The 27,025-nt window shown below is 45.0% G+C and overlaps 1 protein-coding gene and 1 pseudogene across 1 annotated transcript in view; one reads left to right on the top strand and one right to left on the bottom strand.

Annotated features, from left to right (window-relative positions):
- SLC12A8 (solute carrier family 12 member 8) overlaps window positions 1–26,040 on the bottom strand; it is a 148,532-nt gene extending 122,492 nt beyond the window's left edge. The window contains exon 1 of the mRNA XM_088028966.1: window positions 25,984–26,040. Within this exon, the coding sequence (XP_087885092.1) occupies window positions 25,984–26,025 (42 nt within the window). The 5' untranslated portion in view covers window positions 26,026–26,040. The remainder of the gene's footprint in view (window positions 1–25,983) is intronic.
- Window positions 18,737–19,106, top strand: LOC114199422 (mitochondrial import inner membrane translocase subunit Tim9 pseudogene; annotated as a pseudogene).
- Window positions 26,041–27,025: the final 985 nt, after the last annotated feature.

Consider the following 27,025-nt stretch of genomic DNA (forward strand, 5'->3'; position numbering starts at 1 on the left):
TCCTCCAGTACCTCACACCACAGCAGGGATGAAGGACTCTCACCTTGCAGGGGCGGGGGGGCCCCAACTCTGAAGCTGTGTGCGCAGGGAGTCTAACCGAGCATGTGGGTAATCTCTAAACACAGTGAGAAGGCAGAAGAATCAAGAGTCTGGGAAAGAATCACTGGGGCCTGGCTCCTGAATGGCTGAGAACAATGGAGGCACCCGTGATCTAGCACCAAAGGCTCAGGCCCACTGGCCTGGGTCAAAACCAAACGAGAGGAGCCCGTCCCCTCCTCTCTCCTTGTATCATGCACTCACAGATCAAGAAAGGGCCTCAAAAAATCATCCGGGCCATCAGTTAAGACTTCAGACCCCTTGGCATCCCCTGCCCGTCCCCTAGGCCAGCCGGAGCTCCTTTGATCTGTGTGTATTCCTGCCCATCCTTCTTTCACAAGCCACAGACGAGGGATCTCCTGAAAGTCAACAAATGTGAGAACAGTGATCGTGGCTCAGAGCAAAGACTCTGCTGACCTATGCTCATCCTTGAACAAATGGTACCATGGGACCTGTCGGGTGAACCCTAATCTCCAAATTCAGGGCATGGCCCAACTTCCCATCTCTACTTGGGTTCAGTTTCCCACCATGGCCTGTTTTAGGTCTGTTCTTTATTAGAAACAGCAGTGACAATGGCAGCTCTCAGCAACTTAGCGATTTAGAGAGTGCTTTCACCTTCCACACCCACCTTCCCCTTTGATTCTCACAACACCCCCGGGAGGCAGACAGGGGGAGGACCCCTGTGTGGAGTGGAGGGAGGACGCTGGGAGGAGAGCCAGGACTGCCGGGAGTCCACAGACGGGTGTGAATCCCCCACGCCAGACGACAACATCCGTACTTAGCCCTGCACCTCCGGTGATGTGCCCTTTTCTTTCCTAAAAGTCAGTTCTTTAGGTTCCCATTTCTAACACCCTGAACTTTGCTTCATGACGCAGGCATCTGCCTTCCCCATGGGTCTCCCACCGTGAAGTTAGAAACTGTATTCGTCTTCCATGCCAACTTCGCCTGTCCACCCTGAAGGCTGCTTCGTGTCCGTGTTTGTTTACCTAACAGCCTCTGAGAAGCTTTTACTCCCGGGATCCCACTGAACTAAATCAGCCGGAAAGGGGGTTCCCAAATAAGGCAGAAATGTTAGGAGACTCGGCACCCTGAGAAGGAAAGTATAAATGGTTTAAAATGAGTTTGGTGGCCAGACCATGACAGCTTCTCAGGATGCTTAGGAGAATGTGCCTACCTTTTTTTTTTTTTTACCAAGTGACAAAAGAATGTAACTCAGTCTTCCCAGAGCCCGCTTGCTTGTCAGAGACCAGTAGGAAGAGTCTGCGTTTGACCCCAAGGTTGCAACCCTGATGTTCTTAGAGAGATACCAGCAAAAGCCCAGGGAGAGAGAGAGAGACAAGGAAGAAGAAAGAAAAGCACAGAAAAAGGGAAAGTGGGGCGCCTGGGTGGCTCAGATGGTTGAGCATCTGCCTTCGGCTCAGGTCATGATCCCAGGGTCCTGGGATCGAGTCCCGCATCGGGCCTCCTGCTCCTTGGGAGCCTGCTTCTCTCTCTCTCTCTCTCCCTCTCTCTCTCATGAATAAATAAAGAAAATCTAAAAAAAAAAAAAAAAAAAAGGGAAAGTGGATGAGACAGGGAATTGTGGAAGGAACTGTTAAGTAGGTAACATAGAGACGCCAAGGGCTGTTTCCCAGGCCCCCTGCACTGACGTGCTGTCCCCGGGCATCCACATAGGAGCAGCACTGGTGTCCATCCTTCACGCCTCTCCCTCCACCACATCCTGAGGCTGCTCTACTGAAGGGGTGCCTCTCCTTCATCCCAGCCTCTGCTACTGCCCCACGACAGACTTTCCCAGAGACTACTGGCTAGACAACTCAAACCAGCCACCTTGCGAGTGACTGCTTGGCCCACAGCTGGTACAATTCTGAAACCAGTCCTGATGTGTGGCGTTCCCCCCATACCAAGCTATTCACCCGCACCCCTGGTGTCCTCTACTCCAACTCAGTTCTGATATGATCTATCTGGAAACAGTGTCAGATCCCCCATCGCTGCTCACCCCAAACTCCCCAGATGCTGGTTACCAGGCCAGGGTGTCACCTGTGCTTCTGAGGAACTGGCTGTAAATCAGAGGTTCCCATGACACCCTCCTTGGCCTCCATTAATTAGCTAGAACGTCTCTCAGAATTCAGAGAGACACTTGACTTCCTAGATTACCACTATGTTACAAAAGGCTATAACCCAGGAACAGCCAGTGGGAGAGACACCCAAGGGGGGAAAGCATGTTGCTTCCATGCTCTCTCCAGGCCTGTCACCCTCTCCAAATCTCCACGTGTCCACCAGCCTGGAAGCTCTTCAAACCTCATTCTTTGGGAGTTCTAAGGAGGCTTCATTACATAGGCATGATTGATGAAATCATTAGATGTTAGCAATTGACTCCATCTCCAGTCCCCACATCTCCCCTGAAAGTTCCAACCCCTAATCATGGTCGGTTCCTTGGCAACCAGACCCCATCCTTAGGTGCTTTCCAAAAGTCACCTTATTGACATAAACCCAGTTGTGGTTGAAAGGAGATTGTTATGGATATCTAGATACCCTTATCACTCTTATCTCTTAGGAAATTCCAAGGGTTTTAGGAGCCCTATGCCAGGAATGAGGAGAAAAGCCAAATACATATTTCTTCTTATAAATCACAATGTCACAACTGACTACTCCACAACCCTGCTGTCTCTCTGTCCTGCCAGCTTTTCCCATTCCCCTTTGCTTCTGCTCAGATAGGCTGAGGGCAGCGCCACGGGCTGGCAGCCCAAGCCGACATTGAACAGGAGAACAGGTCAGCTTCTCCCCCACACTCCGGAAGCTCACACGCAACTCCCTCCCATCTCAGATATGCCCTACCACAAAGGTCATGATGCACAGACTCCCCCTCTGCCCTCTACTCGGTCATTTCTATCACTGGGGTAAGGAGGAGGCAGAAGAGTTGGGGTTATGGCAGGTGACAACTGGACCAGCTCTGAGCTAGCTTTTTTTTTTTTAATCCAAAAAAGTACTCTTATTATTCAGCCTCTGAGCTATTCCACAGAAGCAAGTGGGGTGCTGCAATGCACAACACTGACAGGGGGGCCTCTGAGGTTTCCCCAGACTCAGTGCCACGCTCACACGGGACATAAGGCTGTCTACCAGACTGGAGAAACGGATGATTTGGAGAAATTTGTCATTTTCTCTGGGACCATTTGCAGGGAGGTCCTGCTGCCATGTCAGGGACCAAGTCTTGTCTTTCATCTCCAATTTGCCTGAGATGCTGTGGAGATCCACATGGGTGGCCCCAACAACTCTGTGCCAGAGAAAAAAGCTAAGAGTTCCCAGATGTCACTTAACAGTTAGATAGCTAAAGGCCTTTCCTATAAAGGAAAGGTTACGTTGTTTGTAGAAGCCAGCTGGGCCCCTGTGGAAGGCTGTAAGGTGTTGCCAAAGTCCAGATGAACATCTGTGGTGTGTCAGATGCCAGAGTTCTCATCCTCAGAGTGAGGCAGACAGAAACTCATGCATCTCAGAAATGCTCTGGACACAGAACATACTCTAGATCCTTACCCAGCTTAGGATGGGGCAGTTTGCTAACTAACTTCCAATAAGTTAGATCTTAGATTTCTCAACAATTCCATTTGGAATCACTTTTTTTTTTTTTTTTTTAGAACTGAAGCATTAAAATTTCCAAGTGACAGTCATTTGTGAGGGTCTTCTGAGACTTTCAGCCTCTTTCCTGACTTTGAGGATGCAAGGAATGCCCAGCCTCCACCTTTTCTCAATGGGTCTTGCCCACCCCACTTTCATTTTGGTTTTGGTAGAAGCAGAAGTGAAGTTGACCACGGTCTGGGTAAGGCACAAAGCTTCAGATTGTTGCTGGTACCTCCCCTCAGTTGGCAAAACGAGACAACCCCATAGGATGCTACGTGGTCAGTCCTGGTTTGAAAGACCCTGCGGGTAGAGGGCAAGAGGACTGTGATCTCGAAGTGGGAGGAGAGCCTGTGCAGGGAGGGCGGAAGGAACAAGCAGGTGGGCCTCCATGGTCCCCACCCCGGAACTGCAGTTTTAACCATTTCAAATGCCGGGGATTCCCTTAGTTTGAGAAGCCCTGCCGTGGGACCTTGGTGCCAAGGAAGGGAATGCACAATTTTCAGGGGAACAGGTGAGAAACTCTGGTTCTGCCCCCCCCCCCCAGGTCAGGAGAGGGTCAGAGCAAGATAAGGCCTGTCCCTTCCCCGCAGACAAAGTACATCCGCAGAGACTGCTTCTGCCTGGAATATACACACATGAGCCAACAGTTTGCTTTCTGAAAGCTAATTATTTATTAATCACACATCAGAGAGTGTGCCAGGCTGCCGCTGAACGGTGATGCGGTGCGCCGAGTGGGTACCGCCTCCCTCCCCTCGCTCTGAACGGGCCGCGGGCAGGAGCTGGGCAGGGGGCTCCGTGGGCCAGAGCCCACGTGCGGGGCCCGCCTAAGATGCAGACAGCCACGTACCTGCATCGTGGGTTTCTGTGCAGTTTAGATGAGATGATAATTGTGAAAGCTTTTTGTGAGCTGGAAGCATAACAGACAATTTTAAATGTGGGTGAAGGTCCCCTCAGGGAAGTCAGGAGGAAGAGTAAGGAAAGAGGGCTTCTGGACCATGCATTTTCTATCCTCCCCACCTAACTTGTCATCATGTTTCAGGGAAATCCTGGCTTTATAGCTCAGCCGTGAAAGCTGCCCTCCCAAGCCCTGGCCTGGGAGAGCCAGCCCCTTCCAGCATGGGCAGCCAGGGAGGGTTCTGTCACCCCGACCGACGTGAGGAATGGAAATGGCCCTGCCACAGAGGAGGGAAGGACCGTGTGGTCAAAGTCTGATTTCCCTGGATTCGAATCTGGGCAGCACCTCTGGTCAATATTGATTTAAGTGTTGCTAGAAACGTGAGACTTTCGTGGCAATGTGGGTCTCCTTTGCCACAGAGGGAGTTCAAAAGCCAAGGTCTACATCCAGTAGTTTCTGCGTGCTTGCTCTGTGGTTTTTCCATGCCTGTACACAATAATCCTTGTGCAACACTGAGAATCTCCCAAGGCACAACCTGGTCAACCCCCTGCAGAGCCCCAGGAGGGGCAAGAGCCTCAGACGCCGTGCAAATATTGATTGCCGATGGTTCTGCCTCCTTGGACCACACAGCGGATCCTTCTCCAGTATAGCCACTACTGCCTACAGGACTCAGAACCCGGAGACAGTTTTTCCAGGCACCTGATACCATCCCACAAATGGCGGGAGCCCACGGCAGCAATGCCATGGCTACCTAAACAAGAACATTCCCTGCCCTTCCCAGACTCCTTAGCAAAAGGACAGAGCCTTTCTTGCAGGACTCAGGCTGCCACTGCTACTTGACTTTAACATAATGAGGAGCAATGTGGACCCTAACACCCTTCCTCAGTAACAGGCAAACCAGCTAAAAAAATCAACTGCAAAAGGCTTATCCTTCTGGGTGCATCAGTAGATCAGCCAATATTATATTTGTTTAAGAATTGTTATGTGCTGCGCAGTTCTGACTTTTGGAATCACATTAATGTTTTGTATACTCAAAGTCAAATCAAATCAACAGGGATGAGAAAAAATTAGACTGCGAAGAGAAACAAATTAGCCTAACTGTATTTCAAATGAATAACATAACCACACTGAAGGTGGGAAAAGAACTGAACCAGAATAACTTTTGAATGTGGCTCTTTGTCTGTGTGCTCTCAGTCTAAAGACAAAAATAACTACAAATATTCAATTCTAGGTAGAAAGGTCTTTTTTTTTGTTTGGTTTGGGTTTCTTTTTACAGGGGTAGGAGTTATCAATTCTAAATCTACCTTCTGTGAATTGTAGGATTGAGCAAATAAGTAAAGGTATATGAGAGTTAAGTTTCCCACTTTTGGAGAAAGGAATTACAACTAAAGAAAGAGGAATGAGGGGAAGAATGACCCCTGGAGTGATGGATTGGAAGGAGAAGTATCAGTTTCAATTTGTGGTTTTTAATATAGATAGAAAAATATGGTACTGGATGTGTGTGTGTGTGTGTGTGTGTGTGTGTGTGTGTGTTTACATTCCTTCTCTCTGTCCACCTGAAGGCTCTATAAGCAGTGACACCCCCATAGCCATCAACACACCTAGATCTTGGTCTTTAAATACCATTCCTCATTTTAAGAAATCAAGACCCTTCCTTTGGAGAAATGGCTGATTCAGGGCTGGGGAAGAGAAAGTACAAAATGAGCCTGGAATATTTTGTGCCAGAAAGCAAGAAAGTGCTAAAAAAAAAAAATGGTGAGGATATGACAAAAGGACATAGGAGCCAGTTTGAAAGGAGCCCCCACTGGCCAACTCTGGGCTGACTGGAGCATCAAAATAGTAATAGCAATAGAATATTTACATAATAAAATAAGAATCTGAGTCCATACAGACGTAAATAAATGAATAAATTAAAATATGAGGAAGAAGGGAAAGTCCTTCTTTACAGAACACCAACTAGCATCTGTAGAAGGAGTGATGGTGTCAGAAGAATCACCATTTTGCAACCATCAGGGTCATAACTGATTCTGTCAAGAATCGTCAACCACGGATACTAATGCCAGTGGGTGAAAGACCGATGAGGAACAGGATACTTCCCTAGTCTCAAAGTATCCCCAGTGAACTGTTTATTAATTACAAAGAGAAAAATCAGTAACTTTAGAGTGGATTAACGTAACAGACACCACCTTAAATAAGTAACCAAAGTTAGCATCACCAATAATGGGATGAACGGAAATCCTGTACCTTCTAGAGAAGAACACAACTATCACTTCTAGGGTCTTCCTGCCAAAAATACAAAAGCTAAATCTAATCGTGAGGGGTCCCAAACTGAGGGATGTTCTACAAAATAACTGTCTTGTGTTCTTCAAAATATGTCATGAAAGACCAGGAAAGGCTAAGTAACAGTTGCAGATTAAAGAAGAGTAGAGACAGGACAATTAGGTGCAATGTGTCATCCTGGACTGGACCCCGGGCCCTGGGGAGAAATGCTATAGGATGTGAGGGGGATGACTGGCAAAACTGGAATGTGGAACCGAGGACTAGATAATAGGATGCACCAATGTCACATTTCCTGATCTCGATAAATATACTATGGTTAGGTAAAGGACAATTCTCATTCTTAGGACACACACACTGAAGAATTCATGGATAGGGGTACATGATGTGTACAAATCACCTTCAGATGGCTTAGGGGAAAAATACAGAATATAATATATATTAGAATATATAGACAAATATATACACAAATGGAATAGAAACATATGGAGAGAGCATACTAATGTTGAAGCCAAAGGACAAAATGTTAACAAATGGTCAATCTGAGTCAAGAATATATGGGCATTCTTGGGGCACCTGGGTGGCTCAGTCAGGTAAGCATCTGACTTTGGCTCAGGTCATGATCTCAGGGTCCTGGGATGGAGCCCCGCCCTGCATAGGGGCCCCACGCTCAGTGGGGGGGTCTGCTTCTGCCCCTCCCCCCCACTTGTGCACTCGCTCTCATTCTCTCGCTCTCAAATAAATAAATAAAACCTTAAAGAAAGAGAGAATATATGGGCATTCTTTGTACTATTGCAACTTTCTATGATTGTGAAATTTTACCAACATGTCAAAAGTTTAAAAATAAATAATAAGTTCAACAAAAGCTATATTTTACGCAAGGAGCCCAGACACTTATTTAAAAAAATAGCTTGTATACTCTCGTGCCCAACACAAAACTTTTACTAAATGTGAGCTAGCTGAATGAATGAATGAAATGTGCTTTAGAAAGTAACATTAGGTACCTCTTTTAAGATGGCAGAAAAAGCACTTCTGTGCCTTCTAAATTACCATAAAATGACAGAAAACATGTGGGGTTTTTTTTTAAGTATAAAACTATACTTATAACTAGAAGGGAAAAAAGAACAAGTACCACCAGCAGATCAAACATTTGAGGAAATTCCTACAGATGGGCTTGGAGCGGGGAAGACAAAGCAAAGGAGGGAGAAGCAGGGCGGCCGAGAGAAGAGTGGTCTTCTTTTTTTTTATTTTTTATTTTTTTATTGTTATGTTAATCACCATATATTACATCATTAGTTTTTGATGTAGTGTTCCATGATTCATTGTTTGTGCATAACACCAGTGCTCCACGCAGAATGTGCCCTCTTTAATACCCATCACCAGGCTAACCCATCCCCCCACCCCCCTCCCCTCTAGAACCCTGTTTGTTTTTCAGAGTCCTTCATCTCTCATGCTTCGTCTCCCCCTCTGACTTACTCCCCTTCATTCTTCCTCTCCTGCTATCTTCTTCTTTTTCTTTTTTCTTAAAATATGTTGCATTATTTGTTTCAGAGGTACAGATCTGTGATTCAACAGTCTTGCACAATTCACAGCGCTCACCGTAGCACACATCCTCCCCAAAGTCTATCACCCAGCCACCCCATCCCTCCCACCCCCAACCACCAGTAACACTCAGTTTGTTTCCTGAGATTAAGAATTCCTCATATCAGTGAGGTCATATGATACATGTCTTTCTCTGATTGACTTATTTCACTAAGCATAACACCCTCCAGTTCCATCCACGTCGTTGCAAATGGCAAGATCTCATTCCTTTTGATGGCTGCATAATATTCCATTGTGTATATATACCACTTCTTCTTTATCCATTCATCTGTCGATGGACATCTTGGCTCTTTCCACAGTTTGGCTATTGTGGACATTGCTGCTATAAACATTGGGGTGCACGTACCCCTTCGGGTCCCTACATTTGTATCTTTTGGGGTAAATACCCAGTAGTGCAATTGCTGGATCAAATGGTAGCTCTAATTTCAACTGTTTGAGGAACCTCCATACTGTTTTCCAGAGTGGCTGCACCAGCTTGCATTCCCACCAACAGCGTAGGAGGGTTCCCCTTTCTCCACATCCCCGCCAACATCTGTCGTTCCCTGACTTGTTAATTTTAGCCATTCTGACGGGTGTGAGGTGGTATCTCATTGAGGTTTTGATTTGGATTTCCCTGATGCCGAGCGATGTTGAGCACTTTTTCATGTGCCTGTTGGCCATTTGGATGTCTTCTTTGGAAAAATGTCTGTTCATGTCTTCTGCCCATTTCTTGACTGGATTATTTGTTCTTTGGGTGTTGAGTTTGATAAGTTCTTTATAGATTTTGGATACTAGCCCTTTATCTGATATGTCATTTGCAAATATTTTCTCCCATTCTGTCGGTTGTCTTTTGGTTTTGTAGACTGTTTCTTTTCCTGTGCAAAAGCTTTTTATCTTGATGAAATCCCAATAGTTCATTTTTGCCCTGGCTTCCCATGCCTTTGGCGATGTTTCTAGGAAGAAGTTGCTGCGGCTGAGGTCGAAGAGGTTGCTACCTGTGTTCTCCTTTAGGATTTTGATGGACTCCTGTCTCACATTTAGGTCTTTCAACCATTTGGAGTCTATTTTTGTGTGTGGTGTAAGGAAATGGTCCAGTTTCATTCTTCTGCATGTGGCTGTCCAGTTTTCCCAGCACCATTTGTTGAAGAGACTGTCTTTTTTCCATTGGACATTCTTTCCTGCTTTGTCAAAGATAAGTTGACCATAGAGTTGAGGGTCCATTTCTGGGCTCTCGATTCTGTTCCATTGATCTATGTGTCTGTTTTTGTGCCAGTACCATACTGTCTTGATGATGACAGCTTTGTAATAGAGCTGGAAGTCCGGAATTGTGATGCCGCCAGATTTGCTTTTCTTTTTCAATATTCCTCTGGCTATTCGGGGTCTCTTCTGGTTCCATACAAATTTTAGGATTATTTGTTCCATTTCTTTGAAAAAAGTGGATGGTATTTTGATGGGGATTGCATTGAATGTGTAGATTGCTCTAGGTAGCATTGACATCTTCACAATGTTGGTTCTCCCAATCCATGAGCATGGAACGTTTTTCCATTTCTTTGTGTCTTCTTCAATTTCTTTCATGAGTATTTTATAGTTTTCTGAGTACAGATCCTTTGCCTCTTTGGTTAAATTTATTCCTAGGTATCTTATGGTTTTGGGTGCAATTGTAAATGGGATCGACTCCTTAATTTCTCTTTCTTCTGTCTTGTTGGTGATGTATAGGAATGCCACTGATTTCTGTGCATTGATTTTATATCCTGCCACTTGACTGAACTCCTGTATGAGTTCTAGCAGTTTTGGGGTGGAGTCTTTTGGGTTTTCCACATACAGTATCATATCATCTGCAAAGAGTGAGAGTTTGACTTCCTCTTTGCCGATTTGGATGCCTTTGATTTCTTTTTGTTGTCTGATTGCTGTGGCTAGGACTTCTAATACTATGTTGAATAGCAGTGGTGAGAGTGGACATCCCTGCCGCGTTCCTGACCTTAGGGGAAAAGCTCTCAGCCTTTCCCTATTGAGAATGATATTCGCTGTAGGTTTTTCATAGATGGCTTTTATGATATGGAGGTATGTACCCTCTATCCCTATACTCTGAAGAGTTTTGATCAAGAAAGGATGCTGTACTTTGTCAAATGCTTTTTCTGCATCTATTGAGAGGATCATATGATTCTTGCTCTTTCTTTTGTTAATGTATTGTATCACGTTGATTGATTTGCGGATGTTGAACCAGCCTTGCAGCCCAGGGATAAATCCCACTTGGTCGTGGTGAATAATCCTTTTAATGTACTGTTGGATCCTATTGGCTAGTATTTTGGTGAGAATTTTTGTATCCATGTTCATCAAGGATATTGGTCTGTAATTCTCCTTTTTGATGGGGTCTTTGTCTGGTTTGGGGATCAAGGTAATGCTGGCCTCATAAAATGAGTTTGGAAGTTTTCCTTCCATTTCTATTTTTTGGAACAGTTTCAGGAGAATAGGTATTAATTCTTCTTTAAATGTCTGATAGAATTCCCCTGGGAAGCCATCTGGCCCTGGGCTTTTGTTTCTTGGGAGATTTTTGATGACTGCTTCAATTTCCTTAATGGTTATAGGTCTGTTCAGGTTTTCTATTTCTTCCTGGTTCAATTTTGGTAGTTGATACATCTCTAGGAATGCACCCATTTCTTCCAGGTTATCTAATTTGCTGGCATAGAGTTGCTCATAATATGTTCTTATAATTGTTTGTATTTCTTTGGTGTTGGTTGTGATCTCTCCTCTTTCATTCATGATTTTGTTGATTTGGGTCATTTCTCTTTTCTTTTTTTTTTTAAGATTTTTTTTTTAATTTATTCATGAGAGACAGAGAGAGAGAGAGAGGCAGAGGGAGAAGCAGGCTCCCAAGGAGCAGGGAGCCCGATGCGGGACTCGATCCCAGGACCCTGGGATCATGACCTGAGCCGAAGGCAGATGCTTAACCATCTGAGCCACCCAGGCGCCCATTTCTCTTTTCTTTTTGATCAGTCTGGCCAGGGGTTTATCAATCTTGTTAATTCTTTCAAAGAACCAGCTCCTAGTTTCGTTGATCTGTTCTACTGTTCTTTTGGTTTCTAGTTCATTGATTTCTGCTCTGATCTTTATTATTTCTCTTCTCCTGCTGGGATTAGGCTTTATTTGCTGTTCTTTCTCCAGCTCCTTTAGGTGTAGGTTTAGGTTGTGTATTTGAGACCTTTCTTGTTTCTTGAGAAAGGCTTGTATTGCTATATACTTTCCTCTCAGGACTGCCTTTGCTGTATCCCAAAGATTTTGAACAGTTGTGTTTTCATTTTCATTGGTTTCCATGAATTTTTTAAATTCTTCTTTAATTTCCTGGTTGACCCATGCATTCTTTAGTAGGATGCTCTTTAGCCTCCATGTATTTGAGTTCTTTCTGACTTTCCTCTTGTGATTGAGTTCTAGTTTCAAAGCATTGTGGTCTGAAAATACGCAGGGAATGATCCCAATCTTTTGGTACCGGCTGAGACCTGATTTGTGACCTAGGATGTGATCAATTCTGGAGAATGTTCCATGGGCACTAGAGAAGAATGTGTATTCCGTTGCTTTGGGATGGAATGTTCTGAATATGTCTGTGAAGTCCATTTGGTCCAGTGTGTCATTTAAAGTCTTTATTTCCTTGTTGATCTTTTGCTTAGATGATCTGTCCATTTCAGTCAGGGGGGTGTTAAAGTCCCCCACTATTATTGTATTTTTGTCAATGTGTTTCTTTGCTTTTGTTATTAATTGCCTTATATAATTGGCTGCTCCCATGTTCGGGGCATAGATATTTACAATTGTTAGATCTTCTTGTTGGATAGACCCTTTAAGTAGGATATAGTGTCCTTCCTCATCTCTTATTACAGTCTTTGGTTTAAAATCTAGTTTGTCTGATATAAGGATTGCCACCCCAGCTTTCTTTTGGTGTCCATTAGCATGGTAAATGGTTTTCCACCCCCTCACTTTCAATCTGGGGGTGTCTTTGGGTCTAAAATGAGTCTCTTGCAGACAGCATATTGATGGGTCTTGTTTTTTAATCCAATCTGATAGCCTGTGTCTTTTGATTGGGGCATTTAGCCCATTTACATTCAGGGTAACTATTGAAAGGTATGAATTTTGTGCCATTGTATTGCCTGTAAGGTGACTGTTACTGTATGTTGTCTGTGTTCCTTTCTGATCTTTGCTGCTTTTAGGCTCTCTCTTTGCTTAGAGGACCCCTTTCAATATTTCTTGGAAGGCTGGTTTCGTGTTTGCAAATTCCTTTAGTTTTTGTTTGTTCTGGAAGCTTTTTATCTCTCCTTCTATTTTCAATGACAGCCTAGCTGGATATAGTATTCTTGGCTGCATATTTTTCTCGTTTAGTGCTCTGAAGATATCTTGCCAGTCCTTTCTGGCCTGCCAGGTCTCTGTGGATAGGTCTGTTGCCAATCTAATGTTTCTACCATTGTAGGTTACATATCTCTTCTCCCGAGCTGCTTTCAGGATTTTCTCTTTGTCTCTGAGACTTGTAAGTTTTACTATTAGATGTCGGGGTGTTGACATATTATTATTGATTTTGAGAGGGGTTCTCTGTGCCTCCTGGATTTTGATGCCTGTTTCCTTCCTCACATTAAGGAAGTTCTCTGCTATTATTTGCTCCAATATACCTTCTGCCCCCCTCTCTCTCTCTTCTTCTTCTGGGATCCCAATTATTCTAATGTTGTTTCATCTTATCGTATCACTTATCTCTCGAATTCTGCCCTCGTGATCCTGTAGTTGTTTCTCTCTCTTTTTCTCAGACTCTTTATTTTCCATCATTTGGTCTTCTATATCGCTGATTCTCTCTTCTGCCTCATTTATCCTAGCAGTTAGTGCCCCCATTTTTGATTGCACCTCATCAATAGCCTTTTTGATTTCGACTTGTTTAGATTTTAGTTCTTTTATTTCTCCAGAAAGGGTTTCTCTAAAAACTTCCACGCTTTTTTCAAACCCAGCTCGTATCTTTAAAGTCATGATTCTGAACTCTAGGTCCGACATCGTACTAATGTCCGTATTGAAGAGTGGTCTTCTAAGGAACCTGAGAATGTCCAAGTTCAGAGCCAGCTAGCTAACCCAGGGTGTGGACATGGGCAGGGCATCCACTGGGCAAAATGTTATCTTGAAGGCTTTTTCATGTGTGTGGAAGTAACATATAGGGCACTTAGAGCACCAAAGAGCGGGATGGTAAATGGGCCTCTGGGGTTGCTCAGTTTCTACATCGTACATGGACGTGGTACAGTATTAACGCTAAATAAACTGTGAAAAGTTTGAAATGTGCACTTAATCCCTAGAGCACCTGTTCTCAAACTTCCTGGTCTCAAGGCCCCTTTACATTCTTAAAAATTATTGAGTGATATGGAAATGCTGGGGTTTGGAGTGAATGTCAAGGAAGAATTCTTGAGATGTCTTCAGTGCAAAAAATGGTTTTATGAGAGCACAGGGACAGAGCCCATGGGCAGAAAGAGCTGCACTGGGGTGTGAGGCAATTATATACTTTCAAGGTGGGAGGGGGTTAGGGGTAGTGTTAAGTCTCTAAGGAATTTAGAAGTAAGGTTCCCAGGACCTTGAGGGGGTTAGCTATTGTTAGGAAAAGTCATTTATTGGGTTAAGCATCTGCCTTCAGCTCAGGTCATGATCCCAGGGTCCTGGGATCGGGCCAGGCATCAGGCGCCCTGCTCAGTGGGGAGTCTACTTCTCCCTGTCCCTCTCCCCCTCTCCTTGCTTGTGCTCTCTCTCTCTCTCAAATAAATAAAATCTTTTTTTATTTTTTTTTTAAAGATTTTATTTATTTATTTGAGAGAGAGAGAGAATGAGAGAGAAAGCACATGAGAGGGGGGAGGGTCAGAGGGAGAAGCAGACTCCCCGCCGAGCAGGGAGCCCGATGTGGGACTCGATCCCGGGACTCCAGGACCATGACCTGAGCCGAAGGCAGTTGCTTAACCAACTGAGCCACCCAGGCGCCCTCAAATAAATAAAATCTTAAAAAGAAAAAAGGAAAAGTCATTTATCACTTTCTAGTAAAACCTTAGTCATGAAACCCTTCAGATGTGTATTAGTGGGCCATGGTGTGCTTGGAGGATGACTGCTAACATGTATCTTGAGGGGCTAGAGATAAAGTTAGTTTCCAAAGGAATTGTTATATGTTAAAGTAGACTTACAGGATCCCGGAGGTCAGGATAATGTTAAGCTAAGACTGCCTTCTGCTCTCAGCAAAGTATTAACATCGAGGCAGTTGAGTTCCTAGAGGAAGGTCACTCTGTCTGTTTCAAGGACTTGTCAATAGGCTGTAGGCAGCAAGGAAATTTAATTTTTTCTTTTGCCTTTGTTTCTCACATCATTGAGGACCCCAAAGAGCTTTTGTTTGTGTGTGTTATATCTATCAATATTTGCCATATCAGAAATTTAAAGGGAGCTACTTTTAAATATTAATCACTCAAATATCACAGTAATAACCTCATTATCTGTTCAAATAAATGCCCTGTTCTCAGGAAAAATAACTACTGTCCAAAACAAAAACATTTAATAAAAAGAGGCCTTGTGATACATTTTGCAGATCATGCTAATGTGTGGTCTGATAGGAGACAGCTGGATCCACCTATCTACTTTTGCATTCAATCTGTTGTGAAGTACTGTTTTTGAATACATGACAAAAATTTGGCCTCCCACAGTTCTACAGTCAGACAAGGCAAGAGTAATTTACTACCACCGGTCCATAAGTGAAAAATATTACTGTCACCCAAAAGATGAGAATCACAAAACAGGGGGACATGCGACATAAGAAACAGCTATAGTTGAGGCACCTGGGGGGTTCAGTTGGTTAAGCGGCTGCCTTCGGCTCAGGTCATGATCTTAGGGTCTTGGGATGAGCCCTGCATTAGTTCCTTGAAGCTCCCTGTTCAGCGGGGAGCCTGCTTCTCCCTCTCCTTCTGCATCCCCCCTCATGCACTCTCTCCTCTCTCTCTCTCTCAAATAAATAAAATCTTAAAAGAAAAAGAAAGAAAGAAACAGCTGTAGCCACACAAGAGCCAGAAGAAAGAAAGGAACCATGAAAGAAATGAAGACCCTGTTGCTCAAGCAGCAAAGCTTTAATAACTTAATATGATGTTTTCGTCTCCACGAGTCCAAAAACATCACTTGGTGATTCAGTTAAACACACACACCTCACTGTTATAAATGCTATTTCTAGGTTTTAAATTTTTATAACCATTACAAATGTGGAAATGTTCATTATAATTACAGAAAAAGATATAAATTTTATAAACCTCAACAAAGTAAAAATAATAATCCAACCAACAAAAAATGAGAAACGAAATGAGGGAAATGGTTAGAAGAGTAAATGTGCCAATGTCTTCTTTTTTTCAGCTCAGGAAGCAATAAGTAAATGACTAATACATGGATAACTTGGTCAAGAAATTGAGGTACAAATATATGACTTAAAGGAAATGAAAACCAGAAATCATAAGCAGTGAGTATCTATGGAAAGTGTGGGTGAAGGCTTTAAATTTTATACCATTCTCAATTGTTTGAATTGTTTTTTACTGCATGGAGTACCTCTGTGATAAAAATACTAACTTATTTTTTATGTAAAGAAACAATTAACAATTATTAGAAATATTTTTAAAGTAGAATGGGCTGGGGCGCCTGGGTGGCTCAGATGGCTAAACGCCTGCCTTCGGCTCAGGTCATGATCCCAGGGTCCTGGGATAAGCCCCACATTGTGCTCCTGGCTCGGCAGGGAGCCTGCTTCTCCCTCTCCCTCTGCTTCTCGCATGTTCATGCTCTCTCTCTCTGTATCTCTGTGTCTAAAATGAATAAATAAAATCTTTTAAAAAATAAATAAATGAAAATAGAATGGGTTTTTGTGCTGACCTAGAGTTAGGAATCCTGTTTTTAACTCAACTTCATTTTTTGCAGTGCCAGGAGAAGCCCGTGGTTTTGATCACAGTTTAAATGTGTTGGATGGACGGGATACTTAAAGAGAGTGAAGCCTTTCGTAAAATTAATGTCTGTTCTTAAAATCTGTGTATCTTTTAGAGAAATTAAAATTTGGTTTTGCTTTGTATTGCTCTTGACTGATAACTGCTTAAAATAAACAGGGAAAGTTACTGAGTTGTGGCTTTCTGCTTTAAGTTAAATTCTATAAACACTGGAATTCATGTTAGAGCAAATTTCTCATCTGCACCAGATGTAACTAGTGAGGGCTGGTAGGCCACCACCACCTTCCAGTTCATCAGAAAGCACCTGAGTCCTACAACTGCCCCCAGGGACTGTTTAGGAAAAGAACACAGCAGATTTTTTTTACACAGACCAGGGCTTTTTACACCACTATCTTTTATCTTTCTTTATGTCTTTGAAGAAGAAAACATTCACACAACAAAATAAAAACAAAGGAAATGTAAATAGGACCTTTCTCCTGAGAAGTGGAAACACATGGCTTTTCCTATTGAAGACTTTTGCCAAACTATTCTAAAGCACACCACCATCACTACAATCACCATAGTCCTTTGATTAGGTATTGAAACTCACAAAGAAAAAAAAATTTAAGAATCAGATTCACTTATACTTGATAATGATTGAAGAGCAAAAAGATAATGAATTATGCTTGGGTATATGTATTTCTTTAAATCTTACTACAATTATTTAATATTGTTCTGTGAATATAGAACTATCTAGTGTTTAAATTGTTACCCCGGTGAGATACATTTTGGTCAGAGAAAGGTTAAAATGAATGGAAAAATACCCACCCCATAGGAAGTCAAGACGTTCAATCAGGCCAGAGCAGGGTGTAAGCACCACCTAGTGGCACCTTCCTCAAATTACAAGAATAGTGCTTCAGCGGATTCTCCTTGCAAGCCCCGATCTATTTATTAAAAGATGGCAAGGACTGTATTTTTTGTGTCTGGCCATGGATAAAAAGCACCCTAAGGCAGTAAGAAGTTTTAAAGTCTTCTAGTCAATCCATTCACAGCTAGGCAGAATGTATTAATCATTTTTCTTTTCTATATCTTACGCTATTTTAACATCTTAAAAAATCTTGTGTGCTGAAGAAAGACTGACACCCCCCCACCCCAGGGTTAACAATTCTTAGAGATAGCAGAGGGCTGGCCAGGAGCATACTTTTCATATGTAAACCAACTAATTCTGAATCTGTCCCCCAAATCACCCCTTTCTATCTAACCCTCACACACCAAGCTAATGTTTCCCTTGTCTAAACTGTCCCAGGGCCAGGCACTAGGCAACTAGAGAACAGAGCTATAGCCCAAAGCCCACCAGAACTATTCCAATGAGCCAATCCTAAACTCCCTTGCCCTGTTTTTCCCACGGAAAGCCCCATAAAGCTGTGGATCAGGCTTTCCCTCTTGCTCCTGCTTCTCCCTCCTGACCATAACTTGATGCTTTCCCTGTGGTCATGTGTGGCATGGGATCCCCACCCCCCTTTTTCTGGGAAATGATAGCAACTTTCTTCAGTGTCATTGACCTCTTCGTGTCATCATGCAATCCTCTCCATAAATGAAGATCCGATGGATACAAATGAGACAGGATCCCACTTAATTCATTTCAGTGAAGAATCACTTCCATTCCAGTTTCTAGGGCACCTTCATTCATAGAATGTCTCCATTCCCCTTTTTACAAATGGGCAGCATTTTTGGCTCAATTGTCATTTTGGGAGTTGCAAACAGGGCTATAAAATGGAAAGGGAGAACAACAAAGAGGAGAGAGCAGGAAGGGTGACAGTGTCCACATGAAAACCTTAGACTCAGCTCTGTCCCTTCTTCTCTCCCAGATTCCAGGACCATAAGCCTCTTTTCTTCTGCCATCTCCAAAAGTTGGTTCTGTCCAGGTACCATTGGTGGCTTGGCAGTGAAGCTACGAACTGAAGCTTCAAGACCCTTCACTTGCATGGAGTCCCTTCCAAAGATTATACCTAATTTTGTATTTGTAATGTGTATCTTTTAACGAAAGACAATCTCTAAAATCGGACAAGCTTCATACTCTAGAAAAACTGGGAGGGCAAGGACGGTCATGGTCCAGGGACCTCTGATGTGAGCCCTTCTCTTCCATCCAACCATTCCGGACCTCAGTTTCCTTATCTGTAAAAGGAGGTGCTAACAGGGTGGTTTTGTCTTTTTTTTTTTTTTAAGATTTTATCTATTATTGGACCCAGACCCTCCACCCCTAGACTTGACTGGCAGCGCAGCCCCCCAGCCTCGCACTGGTGTTGGATGCGAGAGCCTGTGCTCAAGTAAGAAATCAGTCATTGGAAACATTCAAGCAAAGGTTGGACAACTAATTTTCCGGAACAAAAGGAAACTCATGCATCAGAAAAGGTGACTAATAAACATACCAATAGAATATGGCTGCACAAATACCAGAATCTGATCAGATAAAACAGTTTAAGGAATTTCTTGGAACCTACAATAAACTTATAGAAACCTGCTTTTTGGATTGCGTTAAAGACTTTACAACAAGAGAAGTAAAACCTGAAGAGACCACCTGTTCCAAACGTTGCTTACAGAAATATTTAAAAATGACACAAAGAATATCCATGAGATTTCAGGAATATCATATTCAGCAGAATGAAGCCCTGGCAGCCAAAGCAGGACTTCTTGGCCAACCACGATAGAAAAGTCCTAATGGATAGACTTTTGATGAAAGATTGCCAGCAGCTGTTGTGATGGAAATGAGGATTCATCTGATAGAATCCCCTGAAAGCAGTAGCCCCCATATTAAACTGTCTGTCATAACTTTGGCAAATGGAAACAACTGGAGAAACAAAATTGCTATTTACCGAGAATAATCAAAATAGGAGGTCTTATTGTTCAATGAAAATAATAAGATGCAACATTTGTTGAGGCCTTAAGATTCAGCAGCTTGGTAATTTCATTAGAAAAATAAACCACTCTTTCTTAAAAAAAAAAGATTTTATTTATTAATTATTTGAGGAAGAGAGCACACAAGTGGGGGGTCGGGGCAGACGGGGGAGAGGGACAAGGAGACTTCCCACTAAGCAGGGAGCCTGACGACATGGGGCTCCATCCCAGGACCCTGGAATCATGACCTGAGCCCAAGGCAGACGCTTAACCGACGGAGCTCCACAGGCGCCCCAGGGTGGTTTTGTCTGAAGTTCCCTTTTCCTTTCTCCTCAGCTATATTCATTTCTCTACATACTAATAAAGCAATACCCTATAACCTCCCATGTGGCCACTAAGGCTCATTTTGCATATTGGCTTTTAAAGATTCCAAACCAGGCCTGGCAAAAATGCATGGCAAAGTCAGTACTTAACTGTACACTGGCTAATGGGGGTGCAGAAAACAAGGGCAAAGCTTTGGCAATGAAGCCTGATGCCAGGGCTCAAAATAATATTATAACCTAGAAGACAGGACACATTAAGCTCAGTCCAGAGCTGTACTACCATCAGCACTTGTGGATCCAGCCTATTTCTGCCCCTCTTCACACGTGTCCTCGGACAGGCCATTCAACACCTCTGGCCTTGTTTCTAGACCTGCTGAACAAGGCGGCTGGGCCACAGGTTCCTCCGGGCCCTTCTGCCTCCCATGCTGGTGCTACCTCCCTGCTCACCAGTGTCCCACACTTGACCAGACTCTCTTCTTTACTCCTACCATCCTAAGCTAATCTAGGGAAGCCACTGAACTGAGAAAGAGAGCAAAGGATGAGAGGACAGAGAAGGGAAAGGGGGGGCAAGGGAGTCAGGCAATGCTGGGGCCCATTCAGGTCAGCCGTGGCACCACACCCCCCCGAAACCAGCCTGGGAGCACCTCCTCCCACACTCAGGCCAGCTGCCACGGCTCTATTGGAGCACCAACTTCCTGGGTCTGCTTCGGGCTCTTTTCCACGTGATTAGCTCAGGCCAGCCAGACATTAGCACCCAGATTTCCTAGAAAGGGGTCCTCATGGACTTACTCCTGCAGGAGCTAAGTTTCTGGAAGAAGGCTGGATGGGGAAGAAAGAATAAATGTCACTCATACTAGCTAATCTGCAGCTTTGGGTGACTTGTTTACATCCCATTGCATAACCCAGGTTCCCTTTAGGTTTCTCTGGAGACCATCCAACCCTGGGAGAAGGAAGACAAGAACCCTCAGATTAGTTAGAGACATTCTTTATTCCAGAGTAATTATGAGATTTCAGGTTTGTTTGTTTGTTTGTTTTAGGTTTTATTTTTTTTTATTTTTAAAGATTTTATTTATTTATTTGACAGAGAGAGAGTGTACAAGCAGAGGGAGTTGCAGAGGGAGAGGGAGAAGCAGGCTCCCCGCTGAGTAGGGAGCCTGACATGGGGCTCGATCCCAGGACCCTGGGATCATGACCTGAGCCGAAGGCAGATGCTCAGTCAGTTGACTGAGCCACCCAGGCGCCCCGATATTTCAGTTTTAAGATCTCCAGCAATAGATATTATTGGAGATCCCAACAATCATATGCACTCAGTAAATACCTGGTAGGCTGAGCTGAATTTCCTCACTATTCTCAATGCTAAAAGCACTTGGTCTTGCTGGACATCAGACCTCACCCAGCATGTCGACTTGCCATCTCTCCCTGCAGGCTACATGCTTTCTCCTGCCCACTTAATCTTCCCAACACACCATATCGCCACCACAGTCCTCTCTGTCCAAGGACTGGCGGAGACAAGCATGAGATGTAAGGCTGTTAGCCTTCCGTCGCCCTCCCTCTGGCTCCAGCAGCACCTTAGCTTCCCAGGCCCATGCTTCACAAACAGTATGCTCTACGGGGCTTCAGTGTGAAATCTGCCTCATCCAGCCACTAAACACACACAGTATTTACGGCTCCGCCATGTGACAGGCTCCGGGCCAGATCCTTCCCCATATGGCATAAAAGCCTGAAAATCAGGTGCTCCCTCCCCATCTCACAGTTGTGGAAGCAGACAGGGATCCCTGAATAACTTGCCCAAGGACCCAGCACATTCAGTGGCAAAGTCAGATTTTGAAACCCAGCCTCTCAGGTTCAAGTCCACTGCCAAACCACACCTCACGTTAGTGAAATGCCCGAGGACAGAGGGTCCCAAAACAAGACTTGTTCCTGCCAGAGTCTCATCAGGTTCTCAAACACACACACACACACACACACACACACACACACACACACACACAGGGGCACGCGCATGCGCGTGCACACACACATTCTCAAGCCACTCTGCACCCATCTAGGTCTAGAAAGTGTCCCGTCCTCCTCAGTGGACACCCACCCAGCAGGTTGTCCTGGACAAGGTCCCACATTCTGGCTTCAGCCACTAGAATAATCCTGGATTTGGGACTTAGGTCTTGGCTGACTTAGGTCACCCTGGATTTGGGACTTAGGTCTTGGCTGACTTTGTCTGACTTAGGTCCTGCATCCATTCCCCCACTGAACCTTCTGATTACTTATTTTACTACAATATGGAACAAATACGTACTCCTTACCTTAGTTTTATTATTAGCCAACATTTACTGGCTTCTTACTATGAACCAAGCACTACACTGAATATTTACATGAATTATCTCTTTAAGATTTTATTTTTATTTATTTAGAGAGAGAGAGGGTGAGCACGAATTATCTCCTTTAATCTTTGTAACTCCCTAGGGTATGTTTTATTATTGCAGCCATCTTAAAGGTGAGGAAACAGAGGCTTACCTAAGTTAAATAACTTGTCCAAGGTCACAAAATGTTAGAGTCAGTACCCTTGACCACCACACTATTAACCTGATCTACAGCCTCTTCTCAGCTGGGCCCACTTAGTACTGATCAACACACACACAGAGCTACTCCCTCTGGTCTCGAGACAATTAAAGCGGAACCAAGAACCCATCCATTCACCTCTCCACCTTACTCACAAGCATCCCTACTCCAGCCAAAGTTCTTGAGAGCTACTTTCTGGTCACGGTGACCAAGAGAAGAGCAGATCTAAACTGAAGGATTTGGCATGGGGCTGCCTTATTCCTGTGTACTCCAAGCTCCAAAGCTCCTAGCAGAATTCCTGACTCCTGAGGCTAAAGGTAGAAGGTTCGTAGGAAACTTCTGGAGGGCCAGCCACTCCCAGAGGTCAGCTTCACACATGTTAGTTACCCAACCTGCTATCTGTTCTCCACACAGGCCTCTGATTTACTATCTGGGTGGCCCTGCTCTTACCACCGGGGCCGGAAGCAAAGAGCAGAAAGGATTAAAGCTGGGGCCTTGGCAACAAGCACACCTGGCTTGGCTCTGTTTTTTTCATCTGTCCAACCCAAACCATCCTATTTCCTCCAGAATGTAGTTGTGCAGATGAAGTGAGGTGAGGCAACATTAAATGCTCATTACGTAGTAAGTGCACTCCGCTCAGCCTGGGACATGTTTCCTAGGTTCACCAAGTATATGTTCTGTTTCCACCGATACTTCAGCACATAATGCAAATGGCAGCCCACTGAGCTCCGTTAAATAAAACCAGCACTAACTGAGCACCTTCTAGATGCTGAGCACTAATGGCAGGTATTGAGGACACGACAATGGATAAGGAGTTCACAGCCTTCAGGGAGATAGGAGAGAAACAGCTCGTTTCCATGGCACACAGTTAAGTGTGGCGGGGAAGAGCATGCAGCTCGAGCAGGGGGCGCTGAGTCAGATCACAGGAGGCCTTGGGGGCCAAGATAAGGAGTTTGAGCTGAATTCTGAAGGCAGTGAGAAGCCATGGAAAGGCTTTAAGCAAAGGAGTCGAATGCACAGATTCACGCTTTAGTAAAGGATCATTTAAGTAGCTATGTGGAGAAAGAAGTCAGGAGGGTGGGGGCACCTGGGTGGCTCAGTCAGTTAAGCGTCTGACTTGAGGTCATGACCTCAGGGTCCTGGGATTGAGCCCCTCATCTGGCTCCCTGCTCAGCTGGGAGTCTGCTTGTCCCCTTCCCCCATTCCCCCTCCCCCTGCTCCTCCCCCTGCCCGTGCTTTCTCTCTCTCTCTCAAATAAATAAATAAAATCTTTTAAAAAATTAAATTAAAAAAAAAAAGAAGTTAGGAGGGTATGAATCACCCAATCCAGCAATGGTGCCCTGGACAAGAGAGTGCAGGGCGACAGAGGAAAGGGATAGATTTCAAATGTGTGTAGGTAGTGAACACCAAAGGCCTTCACACTGAACACTGTCCAGCCCCTCAGTGTTTGGAGAGAAAGGTGATACAGAGGCCTTGCATCCACCACAGTTTTAAAAGCAAGCCTCTCTTATGGTAACTGAACTTGCATTTGGCTACCTATTGCTTGTGGATTTGGTTAGTCAACTAAGAGTCATCATCCACTTAAATGCCAGGCACTGCCTTCGGTACTTGGAGGGTTCCAGTGACCAATCAGTTGAGTGAGAAGTATCAGCAAGGACCACGGGAGGTGGAAAGACACAAGCACAACGCCCGGACAGTGGTGGCCTCTGTCTGGACTGTGGAGCACAGAGAGCATGCAGGCTTGAAACTCCTGCAGGATCAGCCTGCGCAGAGCCTACGCTAAGGAGTTGAACTCTAGGTGGTAGACACAGGGAGCCACTGAAAGTTTTTAACAGGTGAGAGAGGGTTGCAGCTGAGCCTCCACAGATCCCTCTCACAGAGGGAACCAAGAATGTCTAACTCATCTCTTTTTTTGGACTCCCTGGGGACAAGAGCCTCATGTTTTCCATCTGGGTATCTTTTTCATGCCCTATCACAGCAGCCACTATTCCGGAAGTGGTCCACAAATAACATGTCAAGTGTGTAAACACTCAGGTACAGTCTTACATATCCAAAGAAAACACATGGCAAGTATGGTAAGAAGATGGGCAAGCTCACTAAAAGGGAAGAACCCTGATTAACCAAGGTCTCTCTACAGGTCCTCGGCCACACTAAGAACAAACAACTCTGGGCAGGCATTCTGAAACATCTTTGAGGAGATATGCCAAGTCTCCAGTCCCTCACTTCTCAGCAGCATGGAAACTTCCAGGGCTGGGTATAAGGAGCTGAGTACGAGGGTGCAGGGGCTACAGCCCAGGGCCTGCCTGGGAGAAGAGGGGCAGTACCTTGTGCTGGGTAGTCGCCCACCTGCCAGCCACCATGCTGCATTTTTCCCATGTACCTGTAAACTTGAAGAGCGGGTGACCAGCCAGTTTGGATTCCCCCACCAACTTAGAACCCCATCTGCCTCACCAGCCTCTGCCCTTTGGCTCAGGACACCCAGGTTCTGGAGTCTGCTCTCTGGCAAACGTGTGAGGCCTTGAGTTGATTTTCTCCCCTCTCGGCAGGCTTGTTCCTCCCTTTATGCCAGAAACCTCCCTGCCCTTTTCTACAAAGTATGAGAGAAATCGAAGGACAGTGAAAACTTCAAGGCTGAGTGATCCTTCAACAGCAAAGACTGGTGCAGGTAGTTTCCTGATAAATGCCAAAGCACAGCTTTTTACTTTTTAAGGGATTCACTGTATTTCTGCAGAGAGCCACTTCAACTCCATAGCTATGTTGAATATTTACTATATCTAATGGTCAACAGGGGAAGGAGGAAAGAAAAAAGAAGAACCTGCAGCCATGAGGAAATCCAGAAATCCATTTTGATGTGGAAAACCAAGGCAGAAGAAAAATTATTAAATTTCGTTACTACCTACAGCCTACTGACAAGTCCTTGAAACAGGCAGAGTGACATTCCTCTAGGGACTCAACTGCCTCAATGTTAATACGTTGCTAAGGGCAAAAGATGATTCTAGCTGCCCCCCACCCCACCCCCGCCCCGCAGAATCCTGTAAGTCTATTTTAACATATAAAAATTCCTTTAGAAATTTCCTTTATTCCTAAACCCCCCAAGATACATGTTGGCAATCAACACCTCCCCTGCCCCCAAGCATATGGCCTACTGGTGGATATACATCTGAAGGGTCTCATGACTAAGGTTTTATTAGACGGTAATAAATGACCTTTTCCTTGCCCAATAATAGCTAGCCCCCTCAAGGTCCTGGAAACCTTGCTTCCAAATTCCTTAGAGACTATCCCTAACCCCGTCCCAACTTGAAAGTATATAACGGGCCACTCCTCATGGTCCTGGTGCAGCTCTTTCTGCCCACAGGTCCTGTCCCCCGACTTTAATAAAACCACCTTTCTGCACCAAAGACGTCTCAGGAATTCTTTCTTGGCCGTCGGCTTCAAACTCTAACATCTCTCCTACATCACACTTGGCTTCAGCATATATGAGTTATTTAGAAATAAATTTACCTTCTTACACTGGTTTGATTCAATAGGAAAAGGAGTTTATATTATGCGAGTCCTCACTCGAGGAGGTTTTCATGGAAAACCTCCATGGGGCAGGGAGGGATGCCCAGGATTCAAAATCCACTACAAAAAATACCAAAAATTTTCCACACACAGCTGGTTAACAGTTGGCCATAATATTTTCTTAAGTCAGAATACCAAAATAAACTTCTGAGATAATTACTTTTAAAATAGGGTACTGTAATGTTTCCATTCAGCTTCCTGTCTGGTGACCCCTCGTTCCCTCTCAGACCCCCACACCACGCAAGCCTACCTGCTGGGCGGCCTCATGGAAGAGTTCCTGCACTTGAGACATCTGGGCCGTTCTCCTGGAAATGGGGTCCTGGCAGTCTGGGTGGGGAGACCCCTCTGGAAGGTAAACACCATCCTTGGTCAGGCTGGCTCCTCTTCCCTCTGTCCTTATGGTGCATCCTTCCTGTATACACCAGATACAGCCCTGCCTGAGGAAGGGACCTTGTTCTACCCCATGTGGAAATAGCCCTTTCCTCTTTGGTACTCAACTATATCCCGCACACCCTTCAGAAGCTCCCTGTGCTCAAACCTTGCTGTCCTCCAGCCACAGCTGCCCCCAGCACTGCCCTCCCCGAGCGGCTTCAGTATGGGGGTCAGAGCCAGCCACCAGGCTGCGCAGTCCTTGAGGACACAGTTGGACACTCCTCTCCCATGCTCGTGAGCCCCTCTGTCCACAGCACAGACATCACTGGCTCACTAGAACTGGTTGCAGGTGGTGAGTGATGTCGATTGGACCAGGAGCAGAGGGGGAGAAGGGGAGTTTAGGAAGTTCTCTTGGGGGTCCCCTCTGGAGCAGGGCCAGAAAGGGTAGGTAAAGAAAAAGAGGACTGAGCATCATTATCAAGGCTTGGTTCTCCTCAGAGGAGCAGTCTGCCCTTGGCATCAGAGCCAGCTTTCCTTGGGGCAGGGACCTTGTGCGCCACTGGTGTGCCCCCTTCCCCAGCATAGGGATGGGACAGAGACAGGGCTCTTGACATATTGGAAAGAGGAGGAAAGGGAGAGTGAGGGGAGGTATGGGGGCAGAGTCTGTCATGTGAGAAGAACATGACCAATGACAGCAGCCAGCGAAGGGAGGAAGGGAAAGCGCCCCAAGAGCATTCTGAGGAAAAGGGTGGTGGGCTGGGGAGCAGGGAGACTGCAAGCATTTGGCGGGTTGCGGAGACGAGCAGCGTGCGAGGGGGACCCGGAAAGGTCCCGGCGCCTCACCACCTGCCGCCCACGCGCAGACCAGCGGGCCCTGGGGGAAGCGCGCTGGGCATGGCACGACCCCCACAGCTCCGGCT

This window comes from Eumetopias jubatus, unplaced genomic scaffold, assembly GCF_037043125.1.
Source record: "Eumetopias jubatus isolate StellerSeaLion01/CBP00866 unplaced genomic scaffold, mEumJub1_p1.0 scaffold_1, whole genome shotgun sequence".
NCBI classification, from domain to species: Eukaryota; Metazoa; Chordata; class Mammalia; order Carnivora; family Otariidae; genus Eumetopias; species Eumetopias jubatus.